The sequence below is a fragment of the Trachurus trachurus genome (genome assembly GCF_905171665.1).
Source record: "Trachurus trachurus genome assembly, chromosome: 1".
NCBI lineage: Eukaryota > Metazoa > Chordata > Actinopteri > Carangiformes > Carangidae > Trachurus > Trachurus trachurus.
This window is the reverse complement of record NC_139891.1, coordinates 31048518-31076020: the sequence shown is the minus strand read 5'-3', so window position 1 is coordinate 31076020 and position 27503 is coordinate 31048518. Positions and strand designations below refer to the sequence as shown.

Below are 27503 nucleotides of genomic sequence, written 5' to 3'. Positions count from 1 at the left end.
CAACTTCTGAAATATGGTGCATGTGTATCCACAGTGTATCTGCTGGCTTTTTCATATAGTGCCACCATGTGGTTGAAGTCGGAGTTCAATGTCTTTACAGCCATTGGATGGATTGCTGTGACATTTTTGGTTCACAGATTCATTCTAGGGCTGATATTTAATCAAAATCTAAATTCTGTTTTTGCTTCTTCTGTGCCTTGTGTTTATAGTGCTGAAAAGAAATTGTTCTTTTTTGTTCTGATGATATTTCAAAGGACTGATGGAACAGCATCTTTCTCTAATCTTTGGTTCAGTGGCATAGCTGCTTTATTTTAGACAGTTCTGATTTGTGTTTAAGTTTAATGTTATCTCTTTAACGTTTACAGTAGCACAGCCCTGCAGCCTGAGGGGGAAATAATCCATTGCTCATCCTGGAGGTGTTGGCTTTGATGCACTTACATCACCTCCCCGAGAGGACAGATGAGCTGTCAATGTGTGGACAGGGTGAACAGAGTCCCTCGCAGTGGCTTCCTGCCAATGTCTCTCCTGACAAATGTCCCAAACAGGGAGGTGAGGCACTCTGAGGATTCTCTCTTCTGCCCTCGCTGTCTTTTTCGCAGGGATCTTGCAATCGGCTGCATCACAGTTCCTGTACCTGATGATGAAGATGATGTTGGGCAGAACGCTTTAAACGGGGCCCTAAGGGCTCCAGCTTCAGGGTTGTGGCTAGATGGAGTACATGATCTGCAGGAAGTGACGTAGAACCTCACCAAAAATCGTCGAGAACTCCCGACTGGTTAAGTTTAGTAAAACTGACATGTACAGGTGTAAAATAGGGGGAAAAAACCTAAAAGTAAGTGAAGCCATTGGTTAAGTTTAGGCACAGATAAGTAAAGTTTGCATGGGTTATGCAACAAGTTTCCAACAAGTTTGTTAAAGTTTAAATACCAGGAGAGGTTGGTGGTGATGATTAGTGTTGTCAACGCACCGGCCGACTAGTTCATCCAGCTCCTTGCCATAAGCTGTTTGGTCATCATCGGCTCATCAGCTGATCAGTTCTGCTCACTCCAAATGCCCCAATGGCGGAGGAGATGTTTCTATTGCAGCTTTACAGCTACATTTTTGTCACTGCCACATGTTGTTTCTGTGTAAACAGTAGCAACTCGCACCTGGCAAACAAGTTGTGTAAACCACATCAGAAATGTCATCTTTACTGTAGAAGGCAAACTCATTTTGTGTTGACAGGAATTCAAACTTCCTGTTTTTATCACCACTGATACAATCTGATAACTACACAGTATCATTAGCATCGTTAGCCTCAGTGAGGTGGGTTGTTACCTGCTGGAAGATAAAAACTTTTAACTTTAACCCTTTAAAAGTTCCCTCAAACCCGTTCAACCAAAGAATAGGCTAGTTAGCCAGCTCATGTTAGCATTTAATGTGTGTGTAACCATGGTTACCACTACTGTTGTCACAGGAGTCACAAAATGTTAAATCGGGAGTGAAACTTTCTTGCTTAACGTGGAAACAGATAAATGAGTCAGTGTCTGCTTCCCAGCTTTTTGTGGAGGCGTTGACTTAGTGTGAAGTTAGCAAGTGGAAATTTCAGGTGTTTTTTTTTTTTTTTCAGTCACAGTTCCTTGTCTCTCTACACATGAAATGAAAAGTGACATATATAGGCCTACCTCCCTGTCAGATAATCAGTGAAATACGACTTTCCATGACAGCCCTTGTTTCCATGTGGATGGTACAGCACATGTCGTGCCCTTATCTGTTTTGTACATCTTTATACCTCCACATTTGGGTGCGCTCATGTGACGGTGCAAACTGGTCAGCACTGAGCAGTGATAGGCAGCGTGTTTCAGCAGCGGCTGCAGTCTGACTGCGCTTCCTGTGAGTCGGCAGCAGGACTTCTCTTTGTCAAAAACCCCACGAGCTCTGGGCTGCAGAGGGAGAGGGAGAGCAACACACACACACACACATGGTGAGTACTGTAACAGTGTTTCTTTCTCTCTTCAATGAGGCACAAGCGGCAACAGATTGTCGTTTTGAATTATGGTTTGTCGGGGAGGGCTGTCAGTTAGGAGCTCTCCACCTACTGCACTGACTGCACTGACAGCGCTGCACCTTAGATCCAATTGAACTTCCCGTGAAATAGGGAGTGTGGATGGAGCTGGTAGTGATAGCTTATTGATTTCTTCCGCCAAATCCTTTTTTCTGTGATGTGTGTGAAGTAAAGAATGAAAAGGAGGAGACAGGTTGTAACACTTTTTTTCAGGTGTTTGTGGCCTCCAAATAACAGGAATGTGTGTTTCTATGGATAAGAGAGACAACAGGACATATTTACTACACTACGGCCAAAACGCCTGGTGTCATCCTGGTTAAACCTGGGTTAAACGTTTAGATGAAACTGCTGTTGCTACTGTATGGTATTTACAGCCAATGGGGCTGCATGTACAGGAAATGAAACAGTTTTCCCACTCTTTCTTTTATAGGTCCTTTACCATGGAAGCTGTAGCCAAGTACGACTATGAAGCCACAGCTGATGATGAACTCAGCTTCAGAAAGGGAGAGAAACTGAAGGTGCACACACACACACACACACACACTCACACACTCACACACACACACACACACACACACACACACACACACACACACACACACACACACACACACACACACACACACACACACACACAGATAGACCAAACATGCCTTGACCTTATGCATAGTTCCTACTTTGTGTTTTCAACAACCCACCTAACCCTAACCCTAGTTATCGATAGCCCTTGATATGGAAACACATTCAAATGCGGAGTGCGTATATAGTCCCCCGGCAGCGTTTTCATGTAAATCAGTGTCAGCTGGTTGGGTGAACATTCAAAACATCTATACAACAAAAGCTGTTATTTGTGCGACTGTGTAGTAGTTGTTGCAGCTGGTTATAAAAAAATGTGTTACGAAACTGCATCCTGCTGCTCAAATTCAAGTTTGTTTCCTATTTCCACAGAACAGTGGTTGCAATGTTTATCTCTGTTTGAATTTTTCACAAAAAGTAAAAGTAAAATAGGTGTCAAAAAACATATGAACATATAAATATATACAAGAAACACAAATATTCAAATATGCATTAGATATCAATATCAACATTCATTCCTGTGTAGCGCTGCAAGTTGTTCCAAAACAGATTGACCTTGTAACCTTTGTTGAAAAATGCGATCTCACCTCTCATCCGCTGATTCAGTCGCTCTTGCTCAAGAAGTGTTTGTCTTCCTCTTAAGTCCAGTGGTGTTTACAGACCTTCAGTCTTAATTAGTGGTGAATTTAGTTACAGTCTAATAGGACCCAATGGGACATGTGACGTGTGTTAAAACACTAAGCCGAATGACCCAGGTTTCATTGCAAATGACTTTATCCCTCATGTGTTTACAGTATCAGTGGTGTGAAAGAGAGGTTTGCTTTACTTCAGGTTTACTGATCGTCTGTTCAATTCACAAATGTAGGTGTGTGTATATATGTGTGTAGATGGCATGTATGCTTGTTTGTTTATGTATAGGTACTGTATATACATATATTTACATGTACTGTATGGTTTAAAGATTAGGGCATCTATAAGCTTGTAGCTTCAGCCCTGACCCTTTCGATCAGCCTCATGCAGCCCTGCTCTTAGAGGGATGTGTTACAGTTTTTTTTTCTCTTGTGGTTCTATTTATTTTTTTGATGTGCTGCTGATTGAAATAAACTCAAACTCACACTCAAATAATAAGGCACTTTTGTGGTTTTGGTAAGGTATCATGGTTTTGGACAGGGAATCATTAGCTTTGTTCACTCTCTAAGTGCCAAATAAAGACTAGAGTTGCTGTTTACTTTATATAGTTTTATCTGGGTACTTATCAGGATTATGCAAAAAGTGCTGAGCCGATTTGTGCCAAACTTATCGGAGGGATATATGTTGGACCAGGTGAAGACACCATTGGATTTTGGAGCAGATCCAGATCATCTATTGTGATTTTTTTGTTTGTTTCTCTAAAGCCGTGGTGTACATGTACGTAGTTTGGCTTTGGAGGACATCACCTCTCTCTGAGCTCCTCTCTCTACTGTACTTGTTATGTGCTGATTTAATTTCTGCTGCACCTCCAAATCAGTATCATGGGTGAATCAAATTCACCTCTCGATGTGACTCGATGTTTCAAAGTCCGTCTTTCTCATGTGATTGTGTCAGATTTTGCAGACCAGCGGGAACTGGTACAGAGCAGAAGTCAGAGGGGTGGAGGGATTCGTGCCCAAAAACTTCATCAACATTCATCTGCCCAGGTAAAAAACAAAGAAAAACACATATTAACACAAAGCTGCAAGAGGAATAGACGGATCAGGAGAAGAGGTCATCTTCTCACGAAAGGAAACGCTGCACAGTGTCATGCGAAAACCATTCTTTGTTTAATCGTGTTATGTAAGTTCCACCTCTGGATGGTATGGTGAGATTGAGACGGTGGAAAAACAGTCGTCACATGATAAAAGAGTGGCCATTCCTCCTGCTTTATGCTCCACACATCTCTGGATGAGATGATAGATATTTATCTGACTATATGTTTCCAGGCTTTTAGCAACGTCACTCCTCCTTGTTCACCCTCGGTGCATCTCTGCATGCGCATTTGAATCACTAATAACCTTCCTTGTCTCACCCTCCGTCGTTTCCTCCGTGACTCCAGCTGGTACCAGGAAGATGCCAGTCGCAGTGACGCAGAGGAGAGGCTGATGTCACAACCTGTGGGGACCTTCCTGATCCGAGGCAGCCAGAGCGCAGGCCTGGGCGACTTCTCCATCTCTGTCAGGTGCACCCAGTGTGTTGTCTGTGTGTGTGTGTGTTGCCCTATAGTCTTAAGGGTAGGTTCATTAGCTTTTTCGGTGCAAGCTGTTTTTAGAACATCAGAGCAGAGCCATGAGCTGCTCAGAGCTATGCTACGAAAGCGTACAGTAATTTTGCTTTTCCCTCATCAAACTCATCAAATACACAATCCAACAACTCCAAAACACTCTCGTGGACAGGTTGTGACCTGCACATTCACCACGCTATGAAATAATCATGTAACATTATGAGACAGAGTTGTTTTCGAGGCAAATGCATAGCCGGAACTACATTCCAGGCATGGCTGCTGGACGGAGTGACTTCAAAACGCAAGTATTTGCTTCATGTGTCGAAATGTTACATAATTATATGTTAATATTTCATAGCGTGGTGAATGTGCAGGTCACAACTTGTCCACAAGAGTGTTTTGGAGTTGTTGGATTGTGTACTTGATGAGTTTGATGAAGGAAAGGCAAAAGTACCGTGGGCCTCCATTGCGTTTGCTGAGCAGCTCGTGTCTCTGTCCTGCTGATCTACAAACAGCTTGCACCGACAATTAAAGGTAATGAACCTACTCCTAAAATTATAGGGATTATGGCAATAGGCAAATTTGCCAAAATGTTGACCTATCCCTTTAACGTAATGCCAACAGACAGTAGCTCACAGCTACTGACAGTTTCAAGTATCCTGCATGTACCGGCATATCATGCCGTGGACAGGGACGGTCTGTGGCGTTTGAACGCACCTCCAAACAAAAATCATCGCGTGGTACTTCTTTTAGATGTTTATTTTCCAAGCAAGCAAAAATCATAGAAAAAGTTGAGTTCATAATGATAACAAATTCCAAAAGGTAACGAAAAAACCATCCAATCAACGAAATTGGTAACTTAAAGGTTGTAAATCAATAGTTGTGGTCAAAAACTATATGTAACCACAGTCTATCCACCTGTCCGACATTGCTCTGACTTGCCCCGCCCCCCAGTGACGTGTATTCAAGTAATGTGATGCTACAGTGACGCAATAAACTTCTTGTTTTTGGACTGAGGGAGGAAGCTCACAGGAAACCCACACAGTGATGAGGAGAAGATGCAAAGTTCACTCCGGTGCCTCAGGCAGCAGGAAGGTTCAACCCCATAACTTTACTGCTCACCACTGCCCCACCAGGCTGATCACATTCATAGCTAGGTAGTGCTAAATTACTATTATCACCACTATCCAACTTATCACACTTAGAGATTTCACTGTTTTGGTTGATGCCATATGTTTTCAATATACAGTAGTGCAGGCAAACTTGATACTGTGCCACTGCTTATGATGTTTTCCTGCCTGCAATTTTTCTTTTTCTTTCAAATACTCTAAGATTTTGTTTCAAGGTTGTCCATTGTTTTCACTTTTCCTACAACCTTTTGCTTTTTTGTGTTTGGTTCCTTTCAGTATCATCCCACTTCTTCTTGTTTTGCACTTTCAAATTCACTTTTGCACTTTCAAGTGTCCAAATTAAATTTGCACACTTGTAAAGCGCAAAAGTGGCTGGCAACACATCTACCTGTTATACAAACCTACAAACCTTTGTTACTTTCAGTCGATGACAGTCACTGGTACATTTTTTTTATAGATAAGGCCAAAATCACAGTGTGACTTTTGACTGTAACTCATGCTTTGGGTGATTTTTGTGAAACAAGGTTTTAATTTTAGCAGCAGCAGCAGTGGAAATGGCTCGGAAAAACAAAAAACATGTAAATGAGTTTTATTGGGGAAACAATGTGCATGTGAACACACACACAGTGGGAGATAAGCAAACAGATAACCACCTGAAACAGAATGCAAATTGCTTACAACACACACACACACACACACAGTCCAGCCTTATATTATGTTGTGACTTTGTCATGTTTGTATTTATAACCACCTGAACTCACCACTTCCTCCTGCAGACACATTCACAGTCTGAGAAACCTACAGCGGTATAATAACACTGTTACATGTTGTAGCTGAAGCCTGTAGCTTCACATTACTGGAGGAGATGCTTGTTAAAGCTTCCAGGCTTCCTGTCAAACGTGTGTGTTTAGTGACTCGAATAGGAATGGTTGACATGATGAACGTTACACAAACTCATCTCTATAAATCTGATGTTACAACTCTGAGTTAAAGATACAAATATGCTTTACAATACTTTACTAAGACCTGGAGACCACAGAGAATTATTATAATAACAGTATAAACCAGGTTTAATCTATACATGAAGACAACAACAGTAGCACTCAGCCAAATCTTGGTGCACAGGTTATATGAGTAACTACCAACGACAACAACAAATATAAATAGCTGCTCAGTCTGAACCAGGCAAATTGAATTTTAGATGTGTTTGATTTTTTTTTTTTTTTTTTTACAAGATCTTCAAATTAAATAACAGTAAGAGGAAGAACACAACCGGCCTTTCACAGGAGATTCAAAAATGTGATGAAGCCACTTTATCTGAGTGAGAGGGAGACGGAGCAATGCTCCACGCTGTGTGTGTGTGTGTGTGTGTGTGTGTGTGTGTGTGTGTGTGTGTGTGTGTGTGTGTGTGTGTGTGTGTGTGTGTGTGTGTGTGTGTGTGTGTGTGTGTGTTGGAGTGAGAAAGAGCTTTCCTGACATTATCTCTGCTGGGAGGTTTTCATGCCAGTGAATGTATTTTTGCTTTACTGGTTTTAAGACTTGTCAGGATTTAAGATAAAAAAACAAAAACATCATATCATCATAACATATGAAACTCTTGGCTCAGCTTTGCAAAACTCTTGTTCTGTTTAGCAAGATGTTACCTAGCAACCCGGACAACTCTGGGCCCCAGGAACCATATTTTATGATTTGTTTCAAACAGAAACACGAGGTAAGCGTTAGGTCTAAGTGTAAATTAACGACTGATTTGATTTGACTGATTTCATTTGATTGCACATGGCGCTTTGGTGCCGCCGGGTCGACAAGGAACGCTCAGTGGCTTCTTCCCTGTTTAATGTTGCTGACCTATGCACAAAACAAGTATTTTTCATGTTGATGTTGTAGAACATGTAGATGTTGTAGATGTTTTTCATGAGGTATTTTATTGTTGCTCTTTTTAAAGGTTGCCCTTTACAATCAGGTAGAGGGACTAACGATGAAAACTAGCTTTTTAGCTAACTCGGGTGCATTTACATTTGTTTTGTTTTTTACAATGTTTTAGTAATGTACACTGTCCCTTTTCAAATAAACTAAAAGTGAAAATGGAAAACTGCAACAGTTTAACTGTTTGAGAAAAAACTGTTGTCTTAGCCGTCTCTTTTTTATATATGCTGTTCCATCTGATTGATATTTCTTATATCTCCTTCTTAGAGTTTAATAGTCTGCTCAATAAGAAAAGACAGACAGAGATCGTTATGTACAGTATTAGAGAAATTGTAAATTTGTGGAATTTGTTCTTTTTTTATTTCACTCTCCTGCAGACATACGTCGGATGTACAGCACTTCAAGGTGCTGCAGGACGGGAGAGGACAGTATCACCTGTGGTCCGAGAAGTTCCCCTCTCTCAACCAGCTGGTGGAATATTATAAAAACAACTCTGTGTCCAAACAAACTCAGATATTTCTGCAGGAGACGCGACAACAGGTAGGAACCACAAACACGAACACTATTGTAACACCCGTCTCATGTACCTATGGGCGGGACCTGGGTTAAACTTATGATATTCCCTTTTTTGTTATGCTTAATAAATAAAATATGAATTGAGTAAATGAAAACCACACACAATAGCACTTTAAATGTAAATACTTTCTTTAGTTAGAGGATTTTTTAGTTCAAAATAGAAAAATAAAAAATATGAAATAACCACTTGGGTTCAGTGACAATAAAATTAATATTCAACAGAAATGATACCCGTTTTGATCACTTTAAATACTGGCAATCACTGGTTCTTCACACCAAATATCATGAAACATAAAGCGAGCGAATAATGCAATGAACCCACACACACACACCCACACGCACACACCACAGTCCACAACAGTCTGGGAAAAGCTACCCCAAAACCCTGTTGCAGGCCTGTTTCGTTGCTCGTGTGCGTTGAGGCCCAAAACACACTGGCCGCTTCGCTCTCTGAAAGCAAAATAAAAGGCACGTGCAAATCAACAGTTACTCACGACTCCCGACAACAGTCCATGCGCTCCCGACAGTCCGTGGGGAAACGGGGGATGAGGGGGGAATGGCGGCTCGCCGGCAGGCGCAGCCGAAACTCACAGTCCGCTCGTTAACGATTCCGTCCGACAGCTCTCGTCCACACCGGAGGGCGCAGATCCTCTCGACAGGGCACAAAAGTCTATATTATCCGGTAACAGTCCGTTCACCTTAAAACAAGAACTTTCAGCCTCTAAAAAGTCTCAAAACTTCGACGCGGTTGGGCTAACTCGTGTCTCTCTCTCTTTTCCTTTTTTTCTTCTCCCTGCTTTCTTCCCGGAACCACAACACAGTCTAAGTCCCACCCCCTCACGTCAGACTGCTCACGCGATTGGCCGGAGTCTCCGAGCTCTGCACAAGCCAATCACAGCAAAGACTTTTGTGATAGACACCTCTTAAAACAAATAATATTGTGTAAATAACGTAATTACACTTAAACACTGTCTCAGATGAACTTACTATTTTTTCTGTTAGGACACGACATGGGATGACATGAACTTATATTTTTAACACATACTTCTTGTAGATTTTTAACTTTTTTAACCTTTGTATTTTAACCATATTTCTGCATTTTTAAACATATCAATACACAATAAACTTCACATGAATTATGAATCTGTACATTATATTGTTATCAAAATGCAAATACACCCATTACTTTAGCAAGGGCTACATCCTCCCCCATCTAAGTGTCTGGATGTCCTCATCAGACCCAAATCAGTAGTTCAACACTCTACCTAATGTATCTGTATGGCGTCTGGGTCATAGCTAATCTGGATTATCATGCCTCGAAAACTAATAGTCACAGGTCTGTCAGTCGGTCGTCCAGGTTCATCATAACTGAGGCGTAGGACAGGTTTCACTTTCCTTTTTGCAGTAGGTTCACGGCGAGAGTCAGCATCCACAACCGAGGTGCTAGGGATAGGGACGTCTCCCTCGTCTAGCTCTGTGTCCACCACAGAGTCTCGGCGTGTCTGTGGACTTTCTTCCATTTGCTCCTCTGCTGCTGGAAGTTCATCTGCTGGTTCCTCCGCTTCAGGTAAGTCATTGACAACAAGATGATCTCTCACGGGTCTGTCGTGCAGGTCCGGAGCATCCCTTTTTTCAGCCTCATTGCTCTGAGAGTCTACACGGGCACGAAGTGTCAGTGGAGGTAAGTAGTATACATGTTCCTCTTCAGACTCTGAGTCATAATCATCTTGGCTTACATGTCTTGTGTTTTGTGTCTCATCTTCGTTTTCACACCTAGTTTGCTGTGCCCTGGTCACCGGTCTCTTGGGCTGTACTGTCCGATCTGATGGAGCAGACATTCTCACCAGGTAACCAATGGGTAGCAGGTGGTCTCTGTGTAATGTTTTTACTACACCCGTTCCTCTCTCAGGTTTTACACGATACACGGGAAGATTGGGCAACTTGGCGACCACTACATAGGGTAGGGAGTTCCAGCGATCCTGTAGTTTGTGTTTTCCTGTGATGCCAAGATTGCGAACCAATACCCGGTCTCCTACCTCCAAGGTCTGATTCCGAACTCTTGTATCATACCGTTTTTTGTTCCGTTCATGGTTCTTGGAAGCTGCATCAGCGGCTAGCTGGTAAGCGTTCCGTAGCTCCTTTCTCATGTTGGCCACATACTGATGATGTTTCAAATCATCCTCTTCCTCGGATCCAATGCCAAAACACAAATCAACTGGTAGCCGCGCCTCTCTTCCAAACATAAGGAAGTAGGGCGAGTACCCAGTGGCATCATTTCTTGTGCTGTTGTAAGCATGCACTAGCTGACTGATATGCTGGCTCCATTTTGGCTTCTGAGCTGGATCAAGCGTGCCAAGCATTGCCAGAAGAGTGCGGTTAAACCGCTCAGGCTGAGGATCACCCTGAGGATGGTAAGGTGATGTTCTGGACTTGCGGACGCCGAGTAGGGTCAAAAGCTCTTTTATGAGTCTGCTCTCAAAATCTCGGCCCTGGTCACTGTGGATGCGGGCAGGCAACCCATAATGCACGAAGAACTTTTCAAAGAGGACTTTGGCTACAGTAAGTGCTTTCTGATCTTTTGTGGGAAATGCTTGAGCATATCTGGTGTAATGATCAGTGACAACTAGCACGTTAGCTATGCCTTTTGAGTCTGGCTCAATGGAAAGAAAATCTATGCAGACCAGATCTAGAGGGCCACTACTTGTGATCTGCTGTAAAGGGGCAGCTTTCTGTGGGATAGTTTTCCTAGCTACGCACCTTCCACAGTTCTGGATGTATGTCGCGATTTCAGAGGCCATTTTGGGCCAGTAAAACCGGTCCTTAATGAGCTCTGTGGTTCGGTCTGTACCGAGATGACCAGCATCATCGTGCACTGATTTCAACACCATCAGCCGATATTTATCAGGTAAGACAAGCTGACTCACTTCTCTCCCAGAGGGTCGTTTGGTGACTCTGAACAGAAGGCCACGCTTTATCTTAAGTTTGGAACTTTCTCTCTGCAGCAAGGTCACGTCTGGGTTAGGATGCTTAGGAGCTGGAGCACCTTGTCCTCGCTCAACTTGAAGCTTCACTACACCTATGACCGGATCAGAGTCTTGAGCTTCTGAGAGCTCCTTTAAGCTCAACTGCTCCAGTGGGCTCATTTCAATCTGAGTAAGACCAGCATACACAGCAGGAATGGCGTCAGGCGAAACACCTAGCTGGTCAACGAATCTGGTGGTGTGTTGGTGGGAACCACCTGTAGTGATCCTACGACACAGGGCTTTGATGCCAGAGGGAGGTATATCCACCCACCCATCTCCTGTCTCCTGCAGACTCCTGGACAATAAGTCAGCATCAATATTTTCCCGGCCGGGCTTGTAGCGGATGCTGAAGTCGTAGGTGGAGAGCGCCGCTAACCACCGGTGGCCTGTCGCGTTCAACCTGGCCGTCGTCAAGACGTAGGTAAGGGGATTATTGTCTGTTCTTACCGTAAACTTCGCACCATACAAATAGTCATGGAACTTATCAACGACTGCCCATTTTAGAGCTAGAAATTCTAGCTGATGGACTGGATAGTTCCGTTCGGCTTGACTCAACTTGCGACTGGCAAAAGCGACTGGGCGGATCCCCTCTGGATACTCTTGATTAAGCACAGCTCCCAGCCCGTTTAGACTTGCGTCCACATGCAAGATGTAATGTTTAGCCGGGTCGGCAAAGGCCAAGACCGGTGCATGTGTGAGTTTGTAGACAATGTTCTGAAAGGCTTCATCGCAAGCTGGAGTCCAACGACTACCAAAAGGCTCAGAGACTTGGAAGTAAGTCTCTTTCTTTCCTTTGACGACATCCTTCCTGCTCCTCTGTGCAGGAGGATAACCTTTGGTCAGTTCGGTGAGTGGGCGGACGATGGAGGAATAGCTCTCAATGAACCGCCGATAGTACCCACAAAATCCTAGAAAGGATCTCAGGGACTTCAAGTCGGTGGGTTTCTTCCAGTGGGTCACAGCCCTCACTTTCTCGGGGTCAGTGGCAACTCCAGAGGCCGAAACAATGTGCCCTAGAAACTTCACCTGGGGCTGGCAAAATTGACACTTGTCAATGGAAAGTTTGAGGCCACATTCCTCTAGCCTATCCAGAACCTTTAATAGTCGCTCCTCGTGCTCCTCTAGGGTCCTACCGAAAACAATGAGATCATCAAGGTACACGAGAACTTGTATCAGGTTCATGTCTCCGACGGCTTTCTCCATTAACCTTTGGAAGGTTGCAGGAGCACCAGTGATACCTTGAGGCATTCTCTCAAACTGAAAGAAGCCAAGAGGACAGATAAAAGCTGTTTTTTCTTTATCTGCCTCTGACATCTCCACTTGGTAATATCCACTTCTCAAATCCAATACAGAGAACCATTTGCTCCCTGTCAAACAATCCAGTACATCATCTATGCGCGGCATAGTATACTGATCAGGAACAGTTCTGGAGTTCAGCAGCCGATAATCAATGCACATTCGCACTTTGCCACTCTTTTTTCTTACTATGACAATCGGAGATGCATACGGACTCCGCGACTCTTTGATTATTCCTGCTGCCAAAAGTTCCTGAAGATGGCGGCGGACATCCTCAATGTCGGCTGGGGCGATCCTGCGGGATCTCTCCCTGAACGGCCTAGCGTCTCGCAGCCTTATGTGGTGAGTCACACCTTTTGCTAGACCGACGTCCCACTCCTCCAATGAGAAGACATTGGCTCTCTCTGCTAGCTTTGTGGCTAACCTGGCTTTCCACGCCTCAGGTATGGGAGAATCCCCAAAGTCAAACAGCTCAGGGTCAATAGACTTCTCTTGGACTGAGGTCTTCTTTAACTCAGTGACCGTGTCTACCAGGTACACTTGGGCCAGCACTGTGCCAGTAGGGACAGCGGTCTCCTTTTGGGACTCATTTCTTAGCAGAAGTTTGAAACCATTGGTATCCATCGCAGACGCTGGCAGTACAACAGGTGGAACCAGTACACCAGCTGGGAGGTTTGCTGTTTCATCTACCTCGACCATCAGGATACTTTTACCCAAGGGCTGCTGCTGCTCCACTTTACAGACAGCATAACGCTCTCCCCCTGGGGGAATGGTGAGAGACCCGGGGCCTTGCCACTTCACCTGACCAACCACGCCCAGTGGTAAGACGCTAGGTGATGAGAGGTGTTCTGGTGTGAGAGTATCTATCCTCAGTGAATGAACCTCACCGTTACCTTTAAACTCTCCACAGTGGGTGAGCAAAGAATGCAGTTTCTTTGAGTTGGTGCCAATAATGGCGGGAACTGGGTCTGGACTCTTTGGGTCGGGACATACTAGAGCCAAGATGGAGACTGCCTCTTCAGCTCCCTCTGTGTTAGGGGGAAACCCCAACTCAACGGCCACATACCCCTTGTATGGGTAAGTAGAGTCACTCAGGCCCCATATGGCGAGGTCTGTGAGCGGAAGGATGGGCACATCGGGGAGGTAACGGGAGTACCAGCTCTCGAAAATGATGGTGACTCGAGAACCACTGTCTAAAAGAGCTCTACATGGCTGCCCTTCAATGGTCACATTGGCCATCATGGATGGACCAACCAGCCCTTCTGGCAAACCACTGAGTGAAGGTGTGTGCACTGAGCTTTTCCTGACTGAACCAACCCCTTTAGACTCAGCAGAGCCTTTTGAAGCCCCCTTCTCCTCCTTACTCTTGCGCAGCGCTCCGAGCAGTCTTTGGATTACTTTGGCTGTGTTCTCTGGGGCTATGCAGTGAGTGGCGATATGGCCGTTCTCGCCACACCGGTAACAGAAAAAACTGTCAGGATCTTTTACAGTGTATGGTTTCGAAGCTTTGCCGTATCTAGCTCCCCCATCTTTCCTTTTTGTGTCTGCTGAGGTTGCACCATGTGATACAGACATGACAGTTAACTGGTGTTGTAACTGTTGCACTTGCTGCTTTAACTGCTGGACTTCACTTTCTGTTCCAGTATCTGTACTTTTCTTGGTTGGTTTTTGTGTTAGCTCAGCTTGTGTGTCTTGTCGCTGGTGTGTTAGCTCTTTAAGCTGAGAGCGTAGCTCTTTAATCTCTGTTTTTAACTCTTGAACTTCTGTTGATTTGGTTTTTGTCTCCTCACCAACTTTTACTTGTCTCACTGTTGTGTTTAACTTACGTCGTGCGGTCTCATATTCTTCCTCCTCCCGGATCTCATTCAGGAGCTTCAGGAAGGTAGGGGGTTTCTCCTTCCTTTCTCTTAGTCTCAGCTGTAAAAGCATGATGTCAGACTCAGCAGCGCCCCTTATGAGTTGGTCGATGCGTGCACGATCAGCTCTGTGACTCGGAAGACCTCCTCTTTGCACCACTTTGGTCAGTGAGCGTTCCAACCTTCTCAGGAAGTCTGACAGCTTTTCTCCTCGCTGTTGGTGGAGACTCCTGAAAGCAAAATACAAATCTTCACCAGACTCAGGAGTTCCGAATGCACTTTCTATAGCTTCTACATAACACTCAGGGCTAGCATCAGGATTATTTAGCCGCACAGCTTGGATAATTTCCAGAGCAGGCCCCTTTAAACTCTCTACTATTCTCTTTCGCTTCTCTCTGGCAGAACAGTCACACTCTTCAATCATCAGGCGAGCCTGCTCGAGCCAGTGTTCAACGCTCTCCTCACCTGCTGGTGTGGGGAGATGACCAGAGAACGTCCGAAGACGTCTAAATGCATTGTTCTCACTGGTAGGTCGCATAGTTTTTTCTAACAGATCTCCAACTGCACGTATGATCGATTCAGGTGAGTTACCCTGTGGAACATCTGTAGACAGCATGGCATGAACATCATTAACTGATTTTCCCTCCTCTTTCATTAGCTTGTTAAGCTTGGCTAAGAAGTCATCAGCCGGACTCTCAGATTCAACAAAGAGGGATATTTTCCAGGCAGGACCTCCATCCAATGTCTGAAGTTGAGATGGTATGCGGTCTGGGTGAACTTCTTGACGACATTCACAAAGTACTAGACTATTGCCGGTCTTAACGTCAAGTACTGTCTCTCTTACTTTCACTTTTCCAAAAGCTTTCACTGTCTCAGCGGTCTCTTCAATGGCTGTATGGTCAGTGTCAGCAGGAACGTCATGCAGTACAAAGGCCCGGTTTGGGTCTATGCCTGCCTCACTGCACCAGCTACTAAGCTCAGGTGCTGGCTGAGAAGCTGTCTGGGTAGTTGTCTGAGTAGTCGTCTGAGTAGTCATTACTCTAACCTACTACTGGTGCGTAACTGTGAAAGACTTAAAACGAAATGCACCTTTAACGGGCAAAAACGAAAAAGATTAAGCATGGGAATATCCCAGCGGTGCCTCCATTTTGTGTAACACCCGTCTCATGTACCTATGGGCGGGACCTGGGTTAAACTTATGATATTCCCTTTTTTGTTATGCTTAATAAATAAAATATGAATTGAGTAAATGAAAACCACACACAATAGCACTTTAAATGTAAATACTTTCTTTAGTTAGAGGATTTTTTAGTTCAAAATAGAAAAATAAAAAATATGAAATAACCACTTGGGTTCAGTGACAATAAAATTAATATTCAACAGAAATGATACCCGTTTTGATCACTTTAAATACTGGCAATCACTGGTTCTTCACACCAAATATCATGAAACATAAAGCGAGCGAATAATGCAATGAACCCACACACACACACCCACACGCACACACCACAGTCCACAACAGTCTGGGAAAAGCTACCCCAAAACCCTGTTGCAGGCCTGTTTCGTTGCTCGTGTGCGTTGAGGCCCAAAACACACTGGCCGCTTCGCTCTCTGAAAGCAAAATAAAAGGCACGTGCAAATCAACAGTTACTCACGACTCCCGACAACAGTCCATGCGCTCCCGACAGTCCGTGGGGAAACGGGGGATGAGGGGGGAATGGCGGCTCGCCGGCAGGCGCAGCCGAAACTCACAGTCCGCTCGTTAACGATTCCGTCCGACAGCTCTCGTCCACACCGGAGGGCGCAGATCCTCTCGACAGGGCACAAAAGTCTATATTATCCGGTAACAGTCCGTTCACCTTAAAACAAGAACTTTCAGCCTCTAAAAAGTCTCAAAACTTCGACGCGGTTGGGCTAACTCGTGTCTCTCTCTCTTTTCCTTTTTTTCTTCTCCCTGCTTTCTTCCCGGAACCACAACACAGTCTAAGTCCCACCCCCTCACGTCAGACTGCTCACGCGATTGGCCGGAGTCTCCGAGCTCTGCACAAGCCAATCACAGCAAAGACTTTTGTGATAGACACCTCTTAAAACAAATAATATTGTGTAAATAACGTAATTACACTTAAACACTGTCTCAGATGAACTTACTATTTTTTCTGTTAGGACACGACATGGGATGACATGAACTTATATTTTTAACACATACTTCTTGTAGATTTTTAACTTTTTTAACCTTTGTATTTTAACCATATTTCTGCATTTTTAAACATATCAATACACAATAAACTTCACATGAATTATGAATCTGTACATTATATTGTTATCAAAATGCAAATACACCCATTACTTTAGCAAGGGCTACACTATCATACACACAGCGAAGTAAGTGACCTGATGTGCGGTTCAAGAGTTATTTTGAGATGTGTTTTCTTGTGTGTATGATCCTCTGAACACAGTGAAGACAAACACAGGAACTGATCAAAGAAAAAAAAGAAAAAAAAACTGCAAAACTTTTCATGTCCCAGCAGCAGCGAGGACGCTCAGACAATCCCCCTCGTCTCCCTGCCTCTCTCCCCGCTCCTTCGGTGAATGACCGCCCGCGCACACCTGCAGCACAACAGGTACTCCACAATACAGTGTGTGTCTGCTGATATGTGTGTGTGAGTGTGTGCACAAAATTCAAGCTCAAAATATGCACAACTCTGGAACTTCTTGCAGCTGCAGTATTGCGCTTCAAAAGCAAAACGTGGATTGACCGTTAAAAGGTCACCGACGCTGGTCTTTCTGTCCTCGCGTCTCATTTTGTGCGTCCTCCTCTGTGTGTGTCCAGCACAAAGCGTCCTCCTCCAGCAGCAGCAAGCAGGTCAGAGCTCTGTACAACTTCCACGCCGAGGACACGGACGAGCTGGGCTTCAACGCCGGCGATATCATCGAGGTCCTGGAGTGTCCCGACCAGGCCTGGTGGAGAGGCCGGCTGAAGGGCAAGACGGGCCTGTTCCCCACCAACTACACCAAACCTGTCTGAGACCAGCACACACACACACAAACACACACACACACACACAAGTGTAATATTGCAATAACCTTTTATTCCAATGAATGCCTTAATAATAATAACACTCGCATCTTAACCTGAAATTTGTAATAATTAATTCACAAATCTACAATATTAATGAATGTGACTGAAATTGACATAAAATAACCTACATATATTATTGTGTCACAATAACAGTAATGTATTTATTCTGAAAATGTTTTATTTTAATAAAAAACATTGTTCTTTTACATTTGCATTATATTGTTATATATTACACCATGTTATATCTATATCTATATACATATCTGGATCAAAATATCTCACTCAGTGGTTTCATGAACTGAGATTTATCTCTGCAGCACTGCCAGTATAACATGAGTTACTATACTGTTGTACATGTAACTGAACACACATTGTCATGCATGTACGGTATATTGTTGTTACACATAACCTATAGATTATATATTACATATTTTACATCCACACCCTTAATAGCTAACAAGGTAATTACATTTCAAGATTTAAAATCCAGAGGATCACCCTCCAAAGTACAGAGAACATATTCATAACATAAAACTGATTGGTAAACATCTGTCTGATTGAGCTGCAGATGTGTCACATGCTCCACGAGCCTTGAGTCTATCTTGTTTGACCTACATATAAATTGCTCTTTGCTCAGTTTTTTTCTCTCTTTCCAACGTGAACACAGGGTGGCAACTAAGTGAAATAAAACTCAGCCCTGCTCCAACTGAACCAGCCCTTTGCAAACATCTGCTGCATTCAAGTTCCGTCTGTAAATTTGACATTCTGAACACAAATACTACTCCCAAACTCATTTATTTTAAAGAATGAATAAAGTTTACAGTTGGGATAAGCTCGGTAATGGTACAGAATTGAATTATAAACATAGGCTGCAATAATAAAATTCAAATAAGGCAGAGTTTAGATAATGTGATATCGGCTATTTACTTGTTGAATATGAAAATTGTGAGAAAATAGCAGAAATTAGTCTCAAATTAAAAGCAACAGTAGTTACAGATGTTATTGGCTGACAGTAAGTATTTGCTTCAAGGCTTAATTTAACCATTTGACAGTCTCTTCGGCGTGTGTACACTTTAGTCTTCCTTTTTCCGATAGTCCCTGAAGGCAGCGTAAGGTTTTCCGCCTCTCTCGCTCCCTGACAGGTAAAAAGTTTCTCAGGATAGTTGGAGCTTCTCCGGCCGCGGTGTCACGCGTATTTGCGGGTAGGTCCTTACCGGAGAGAGAGGGAACCGCGGCCGCAGCCATGGCCGAGTCCCAGCTGATGTGCATGGAAGACGGCCACATCGGAGCCACGGTCCCGGAGACCAAGCCGGAGTTTTACTACAGCGAGGAGCAGCGCGCTGCCATCGAGGAGCTGCTGAAGAACGGCGACGGTGCGTTCAAGACCCGGCTCAAGGATGACAAGATGAAAGACTTTCTGTCAGCCAGAGAGGTCAAATTGTTGCTGAGCACTTTCAAACAGTTCGACTCTGGGAATAATGACAAAGACAACAGCAACACCAGCAGCAGCAGCAAAGCCTCCCCCCGGCCGGACCAGGGAGCTGCTGCTGCTGCTGTGTCCGGCGCGGACGCGGAGGAATCGGGGGACCATTCCACCTACTGGCCCCAGATGTCGGACACCGAGGTGCCGCCGCTGGACATCGGCTGGACCGGCGGGGGTCTGTTCAAAGGGGTGACCCGGGTGGCCGTGCACACACACCCGCCCAAAGATAATGGACCTCACATCAAAGAGGTGGTGCGACGGCTCATACAGGAGGCCAGCAAGGTGAGAAGGTCCGGTCCGGTCCAGACATTACACACTGTGATGTCATGCATAGGTGTCTTTACTTGAACTACACACAATAGGATAGGATACCCAATCTGTCCCACTATAGGGTCACAAAGTAATAGACAATCAATCGATCCGAGTTCAAATCAACAGGTGACAGCACAGGTGAGCTCATAGTGACAGATAAATACATTCATACAAAGAATAACATATGTTTAATGTAAATGTGACTATTATACTCATTATAGAGACTATAAGAGGGCAAAGGGGCAAACGTACAGATTGATCAATGAGATTATCTGTGTGGATGACAAGACAGGTTTCATTTTCTGTATTATCTGCCCCTTTACAGGAAATGATGCGTTTATTACCTGTACAGTAATCAGTCCTGTAATTCTACCTCAGTAAGAACAGGTCATCACATGATCAACCCTATGTACTATAGGAACTGGGTGCTGCTGCAGTAGAAATAACTTTTTCCCTCTTTGTTTTTGGAAACTTAAGTTGAAAAACCTTCTAGTCTACTTTTTTTTAAATTAACTTTTTCTTTCTTTTGTAGCTGCCACCAACATTTTTCGAAATTGTAATCTCCTGGTTCTCTTTATGTAGTCTACATTTCAAACGCATTTGAACAAACCTGATCAAATATCAAAAAACTAAACCATGTGGTTGTTTGTGTTGTGCATTAGTCATAAAGGCCAATCTGAGCTGCACACTTCCATGTCCAAATTAATGATTGGTGGTAATAAAGCTGCACCACATGGCCAAAAAAGTATGTGGACAGCAGAAACATTACACTCTTATATGACATAATTCATGAACCGTGGCTGTTAAACATGGTGGCGACTTATAACAGATCTGCTGATTATTCCTCAGGTCATTTTCTAATCGATTAATTGTTTTGTTCATAAAATACACAGCTGACATTGTTCTTCTGCCTCGAGGTAAAAAACTTTAATTAAATTAACTTATTTTTAGAGCAATGCAACAAAGCAACCTCAAAATATCCACATGTAATGCTTTGGTTTTCATCATCTGTCTTTTGGTTTGGAGGATTTCGCAGCACAAAGCCAGGAGCAAGACAACATTAAAATCTGGTTTAAAGGGATAGTTCAACATTTTTGGCAAATTGGCCGATTGCCATAATCCCTATAGTCATAGCAGTAGGTTCGTTACCTTTAATTGTCGGTGCAAGCTATTTTTAGAACAGTGGAGCAGAGCCGCGAGCTGCTCAGAGCTACGCTACGGAGGCTAATGGGATTTCTTGGTTTCCCTCATCAAACTCATCAAATACACAATCCAACAAATCCAAAACGCTCTGGTGGACAAGTTGTGACTTTCACATTCACCACCCTATGAGATATTAACAGAACGTTACGGGACAGAGTTGTTTTAGAGGTAAATTCATGCAAAACCACTGATGCGTGTTTTTCCAAGCAAGCAGTCTCTGAATTTACCTCTAAAACAACTCTGTCTGGTAACGTTCTGTTATTATCTCATAGCGTGGTGAATGTGCAGGTCACAACTTGTCCACAAAAGCGTTTTGGAGTTGTTGGATTGTGTATTTGATGAGTTTGATGAGGGAAACCAAGAAATCCCATTAGCCTCTGCAGCGTAGCTCTGAGCAGCTCGCGGCTCTGCTCCGCCGTTCTAAAAATAGCTTGCACCGACAATTAAAGGTACTGTAACCAACCTACAGTACTGCTATGACTATAGGGATTACAGTATGGCAATGGGCCAATTTTCCAAAATGTTGAACTATCCCTTTAAAGATACCCAGATCTTTTCTGAGAAATGATTCACAGATCAGTCACTTAAAATCCTCTAATTTTTAACTAATAATGAGAGTGATGGTTAGTTACAGCTAAGGGAGGACAGTGTGGTGCTGAATCAGGATGAAGTTTAGAAACCTTCACTGTTGTTTTATAAATCATTTAAGAAGAAGAGTGTGCGCTGGTGTCAGTGTACTTCTGGCCATGTTCGTTCAGCTCCCACACACACACTGTTTCCTCTGCTTGAAGATAACACGTCCAACAATAACTTCAGAGCCAGTCTTTTGTGTTGGGTTGCATAAGGTCCAGGGGAGGTGGGTTCATGTGTGAGTGATTAATACCTCCTCACACAGTAACTAAGCACCCTGAAGTGGGTCTCTGTGTGTGTGTGTGTGTGTGTGTTTACTCATAGACCGAGCTGAGTCATCCGCTCCGCCTGCCCACAGTGTCGGGCCTCCCTGCCTCTTTAAGAACCAGGTCAGGAGCGCGTTTCCAAATAAGTCCTTCTGAGTTGTTTAATTGAATTTATTAAACAGAACTCTTTTAGCATTTCCTGGGAATTATCTTCAGAAATTCCCCCTTCCTCCACACGCCCACTTTCTTTCTTTTCAATTTTCACATTCCTCTCTTTAATGTGTTTTTCTTTCTGTCTTTTCTCTTCCCCTCCTTTCCTTCCTTTTCTTCCTGGTAGCAAAGTTCACATTACAGTACACCTCAGAAGTCCTGTGAGTGGTTGAGCTAGATCAATGTCCCCCGACCTATTGCTCTATTCCCTGTTTTTATGCTTTTATTGATGAAGTGATTTGCGGTCTTTAGTGTGTAAACATTGAATCTGGTGGTTCCACCTTCCAGTTATTACCATGTTACATGCAGGAACACGTCAGCAGCAGCACATCTGTTTTGTTTACTAGCCCAAAGGCCTGCCAGCTCTCTATACACTTCAAAATAAAGGTACTTTTGAAAAGTTTTTCCAAAGGTTATGTTACGTACTTTAAATAGACGTCAGGTGTTTACGCTACGCTCGCTACTGTTTGCACTGTGCGTATAAAGTACTGTGAGAAACCTACCAGCCGTGTTGTAGCTACCTGATCAGAAATGCCAATGTGCTATTGTTAAAATAAAAGCACAAACACAAACACAAACGTTACACACGCTGAGAAACCAGTTTTCTTGACGCTGACATGTTCGTGTTTGCAGATGTTGAATTTCCTCTCCCTGCATGTTTCTTTGCCCAATGTCAATTTGCGCAATGATGATGATGATGATAATGATCCGGCTTGTTTGAGCACCGACTCCCCCAGCATCGACTCTCCTCTCCCCTCCACGTGCCTCAGCTTGTATCTCTGTCGCTACCCTCGCACGTCTGCTCAGCATTTTTCCTCAGTGAGACACTGAGTGGAAACAACAGGCCGTCTCTGAGAGGAACAGAGCAACTGTTGTTGTAAGTTTAAAGCCGACACTTTTTTTCCATGACTTTGGTTTTCGGGGTGGGGGGTGAGTGATGAGAGTGGTGCACATTTCCCAGGCTCCCAGGGCCTTCATCCTCCGCTTTGACGTAACATGGCTCGACATGTTTTAGAGGACACACTCTGTCTTATTGTCCCTTTTGTCTTTTGTCCTGATACTTCTAATGCTTTGACTCTTAAATTGAGTCCCTGCAACACTTGGGATTCACAGACTGTGCCTTTATGTGACACTTTCTGTACGTCAATAGTTTTATGAATGAAGATGAACTTGGAACAGTCCGTCATTTCTTGCTAATCAGACTATTTGCTCTCTGAGATTATGTACTGTAGAAAAGGGAGTGCACCATGACAACCACTGCTGTGATACATGTGGTATAATGTTCCTGGTCTGAGGGTGATTTGTTAGTCAAACAGTTGCAAGGTCAATGAAATAAAATGTTCCTCTTTTGCAATGTTCTCCCTCTGTATCAGCCGACATCATGGAAAAAATATGGACGGTGTCTGACTTTGCAAGAGAAGGGAAAAATACTGAAAGAGATGCTGTTTCTTCCTCTATATCACACTGTATAAAGCAAGAAGTCGGCTTTGAAAATAACAGAAGCAAAATAGTCAAATTGTTGCAGTTAAAACAAAAAAAAACATACAAAAGTGAAAGAAAATGACCAATGATAAAAAGATGTAAAGTCAAAGTCAAAGTATCTTTATTGTCCCAAACAGACAGCCAGGAAGATGCACACACAGAGACATTCAAACACACTGTACAATAAGCTGGTGCATATTCTCATTTGTCTCATTTGTCCAACACTGTACAATACGGACAACAACAGATAGCATGTCATAGTGGGCAGATTAAATAGTATGGATAAAATATGATTAACAAGTAATATATCAGTACATAAACAGCATGAAGCGTAAAGAGCAGATGCAAAGTGCCCATAGGTGTAGATTTCAACAGCCTGAACTATCTGTGCAAATAAACACATGAGCACCAGACAGTTATAAACCATTGTAAAGTTATCTGCTATGAAGCAACTGACTGGCAGTGGGGACAAAGGAAACATTAAATCTGTTAGACTCCATCCAACCATGAATACTGTATGTGTTGGACCTGGTATCTTTCCCCTACATCAACACCAAAACTAAACTGTATAGAAATAAAGGCATGAAAAACAAATCCCAAAATGTACCCCAAGATGTACAATGAAACAGACTCACAACACATCAACACAACCTGCTGCATCAGCAGCAGGAAGGTGGAAGAGAGTGAGTCCCCCCTCCCCTACTTCCTTGCAGGTTTCTTCTCAGTCAGACCAAACTCACATACATTGGTCAATTGCACATCATGACCAGCAGGGGGAGGGGGAAAGTGTAACACAAGGCTTTTATAATGTTTACACCACTTTATGGTGAATGTTGTGCTCTCTAGACTTTGAAATGATCCTGATGTTTATCACTTATTAGCAGAACACAATACTACAGTATATAAAACATATTCAGAGCAGTATTATGGTTTTAACCACTGTATCCCACTGGTTTCCATCGAAATGCAGCTGTTATTTCTCCCAGATAAAGGCCTGTTAACAGCCGTCTTGTTTTGCCTACCCACACAACTATGTGGTCTTTTATTCTGATGAAAGCTACAGTAAGAGCTCGTACGAATCCCAGCAGTCAAACAGAGGAGAAAGCAAAAGCTGTGCGGCAGCATTCCTGTAACACATAGACGAATGCAAGTCTTAAATTCCTCAACATGTCTCCTTTTGTTGTTGTGGAGCTGTGTGTCTATGATCTGTCAGCCTGACAGGAACACTGCACAGGGATAATACTGGGGTTTTGTCAGACCCAGCAGCTAAGACTCTTTCATGCGGCTGCACAGCGCCCTGGGGGTGAGCGTATCCCTTGGTGGCAAAGTGCTTCAGTTAGACAGATTAGCTTCACCTGCTGGTTTCTTTGCTTCTTGTCTAAAAAGACATTCAGCCTCTAAGCATTTTATTGATTCTTTTTTTCCTCTCTTAGCTATAGAAACGTAGCATGGATGAGAAACAGAGCACAGTGTGGTTTTCTTCCTGCTACAATATGATTGAAAAACTGACCCAGTGCTGACAGAAATATCATAAATGTACATTTTATAAAATGTAAATCCAGTTTTTGTTAAAAAATAAAATAAAATAAAAGGGGTTTTGTGAAAATTTGCACAGCCACAAGCGATGAAAGTGAAGCCAAGTCATTCTGCTCTGCCATGCAGAATCATCTGCGTTGTATGATTAATTCAACTAAATTAAAGCCAGTGCAAGTGTCTTTTTTTTTTTTTTTTTTTTTTTCCCACTTGACAAATTGTGGTTTACAGTCTTTCTTTGTGTCAGAGCTGCAGTTGGAATTTAAAAAATGTATGTGGTTCTATTTTTTGTGAATAGGCTGTGTTGGGGCTGTGTAAAAATACTTGTTATGATGAGTTCTGCATGATATTTTGGTTCCAGTTCAGAAAATTATTGGAAAAAAAAAAAACCCTATCACTATTTAGTTGTGACCTAAATACAGGGCCAGCATCCTTCAGCGGATGTGGTCTATTGAAGGTGTGGTCCTTATCGAAGGCCTGACCAACCGCATCTGAAAGCACTGTTCACCTGTTACCTAGCAACCTTGTCAACCTTGGCTCTTGAACTTAGCTGAAACCAAATAGGCTACTTACATTGAAAAACATAATCCTTGGGCTGTGTCACCATTGTTTGCTGTCGGATTATTTTCATCACTTCTGGACAATGAATCTTGGGATAGGTTTGGTCACAAAGTTTCCACCTATTCAGGCCTTTGTTGCCCTCGAAGTGGGACAGCGCAGTTGCACCAGTGTGACACCATTGGTTGACTTGTTTTAACTTGCACAACAACCAATTTCTCTCTGTTACTAATTGTCGTAATTGCCCTTAAACTACCTCTCTTCTCTGGCAGGTGATCGCGATAGTGATGGACATGCTCACTGACATCCAGATCCTGCAGGACCTGATGGATGCAGCCTGGCGACGCTCGGTGCCTGTTTACATTTTGCTGGATCACCAAGGTGTGCCGCACTTCCTGGATATGTGCTCCAGGCTGCAGATTGGCTCGCAGCACCTACGGGTAAGGAGATAAATGTAGCACAGACTCTGAGCCTGAGAAACATACAACTGCATCCATGAAATCCAATTATTTAGAGCTCCCTCCTCGCATTACCTTAGAAATAGTACATGGGCCAGATCACCCATCACCCATTTCAACAAATCTGTACCAAGTGTAAATTTGTGTGTCATCAAGATGGTACAGAATATGAATGCATTTATTTAAACATGTTTGCATTGATGTTGAAGCTGATATTGTTTTAGTCTATCCTCCTAGATGTTTAAAGTTAAAGTGTGTTATCCCCTCTGACTACAGAACTTCAGAACCAGAACCCTGCTGGGAACTGGGTTCGGACTGTCCTTCGGTAAACTTGCTGGTTCACTCCGTAACAAGTACATGCTGGTGGATGGAGAAAAAGTTGCGTTCGGCTCCTACAGGTGAGGTCTAAACCTAACTAATCCTCTGTGGATCAAGAATAGTCATCCAAGATGTTTTGATAGCTCCTTTGAGATATTTCACTAAAGGACCTACTAAGCACCTAGACATCCCTAGAGCTATGCCTCTACAAGGGCTAAAATAAGAACATTAGTCCTGCTAGAAATAGAGACAAGTAGCAACGCTACAAAATAAATCAATTTGCAATAAAGTGGAACTCTTTAATTTTGCATGATGATATCAAATGATTGTAATGTTTGTTGGGGACCAGTGAGGCTGATAACTGGCTTCTCTGTTGCAGTTTCTCTTGGTGTACGTCTCGTATGGACCGAAACATGATCACAGTGATGACGGGACAAGTGGTCGACATCTTTGACCGGGACTTCCGCGAAATGTACGCCATCTCTGAGAAGGTGGACCTCTACAAGGAGTTCCACGTCAGTCCACCTGCTGCTAATAATAATATAACTGCGTCAGTGCGCTCCAAAGCGGGGCCCAAACGGCCGCCTCTACCCGCCACGACATCCCGATTCCAGGTCAGCTTAGGTGATTCACGGAAAGCCAACATCCAAGTGCCTGCTCACAAGTACTACAATCCCAAATACTCGCTGGTGTTCGGGGACAACCCACGTCCAACAGGGTCTCTGCAGGGGCTAGGAAATCAGAAGGGGTCGTTTTTGGCTGAACTTCCCGAGGAGACGCAACAGGCGAGGCCACGCCTGGCCAGCAGCGAGAGGATGGGCCAGCTGAGTCCGCTGCCGTCAGAACCTACGAACGACAGCCTCAAGAGGCCCAACGGGTTCACACAGGACAAGAAGGGGCAGCTCACATGGACCCAGAAACTATTCAAGAAGAAAGCGTCCAGTAAGCATTCCCCTAACAGCCCCGCGGACAGCACATGTACTACACCCACAGAAACCAAAAGGACAGATGAGAACGAGGACAACTTCGATGTGATCGTGAGAACTCCCACATCCAAGTGGAAGATGAAGAAGTCGTCTAAACTGAGCCAGAGGACGGAGTCTCAGCAAACTGTCACGACGACACAGGACAATGACAGTAAGTTCCAAAAGATGTGGCTGTCTGAAATTTGACAAATTATCTGATTTACTTTGATTTTAATTGCAAATAAATTTTTCTTTGGTCAAATGTTTCATATTATAGTGTTGCTATGTTTACAGACTGTTCTTTTCTTTTATACAGGTGTTAAGGGTCGACGCCAAAAAAAGAAGG

At 43.6% G+C, this 27503-nt stretch overlaps 1 protein-coding gene across 1 annotated transcript; it reads left to right on the top strand.

The window, feature by feature from the left end:
• Nucleotides 1–18982: 18982 nt before the first annotated feature.
• fam83fb (family with sequence similarity 83 member Fb) lies at nucleotides 18983–27364 on the top strand (the record flags this gene model as incomplete). Its single annotated transcript, XM_083974094.1, has 4 exons — nucleotides 18983–19504; nucleotides 25689–25856; nucleotides 26151–26272; nucleotides 26572–27364. 4 exons carry the CDS (start codon nucleotides 18983–18985, stop codon nucleotides 27362–27364), a joined length of 1605 nt encoding a protein of 534 aa, XP_083830220.1.
• Between the last annotated feature and the right edge of the window lie 139 nt (nucleotides 27365–27503).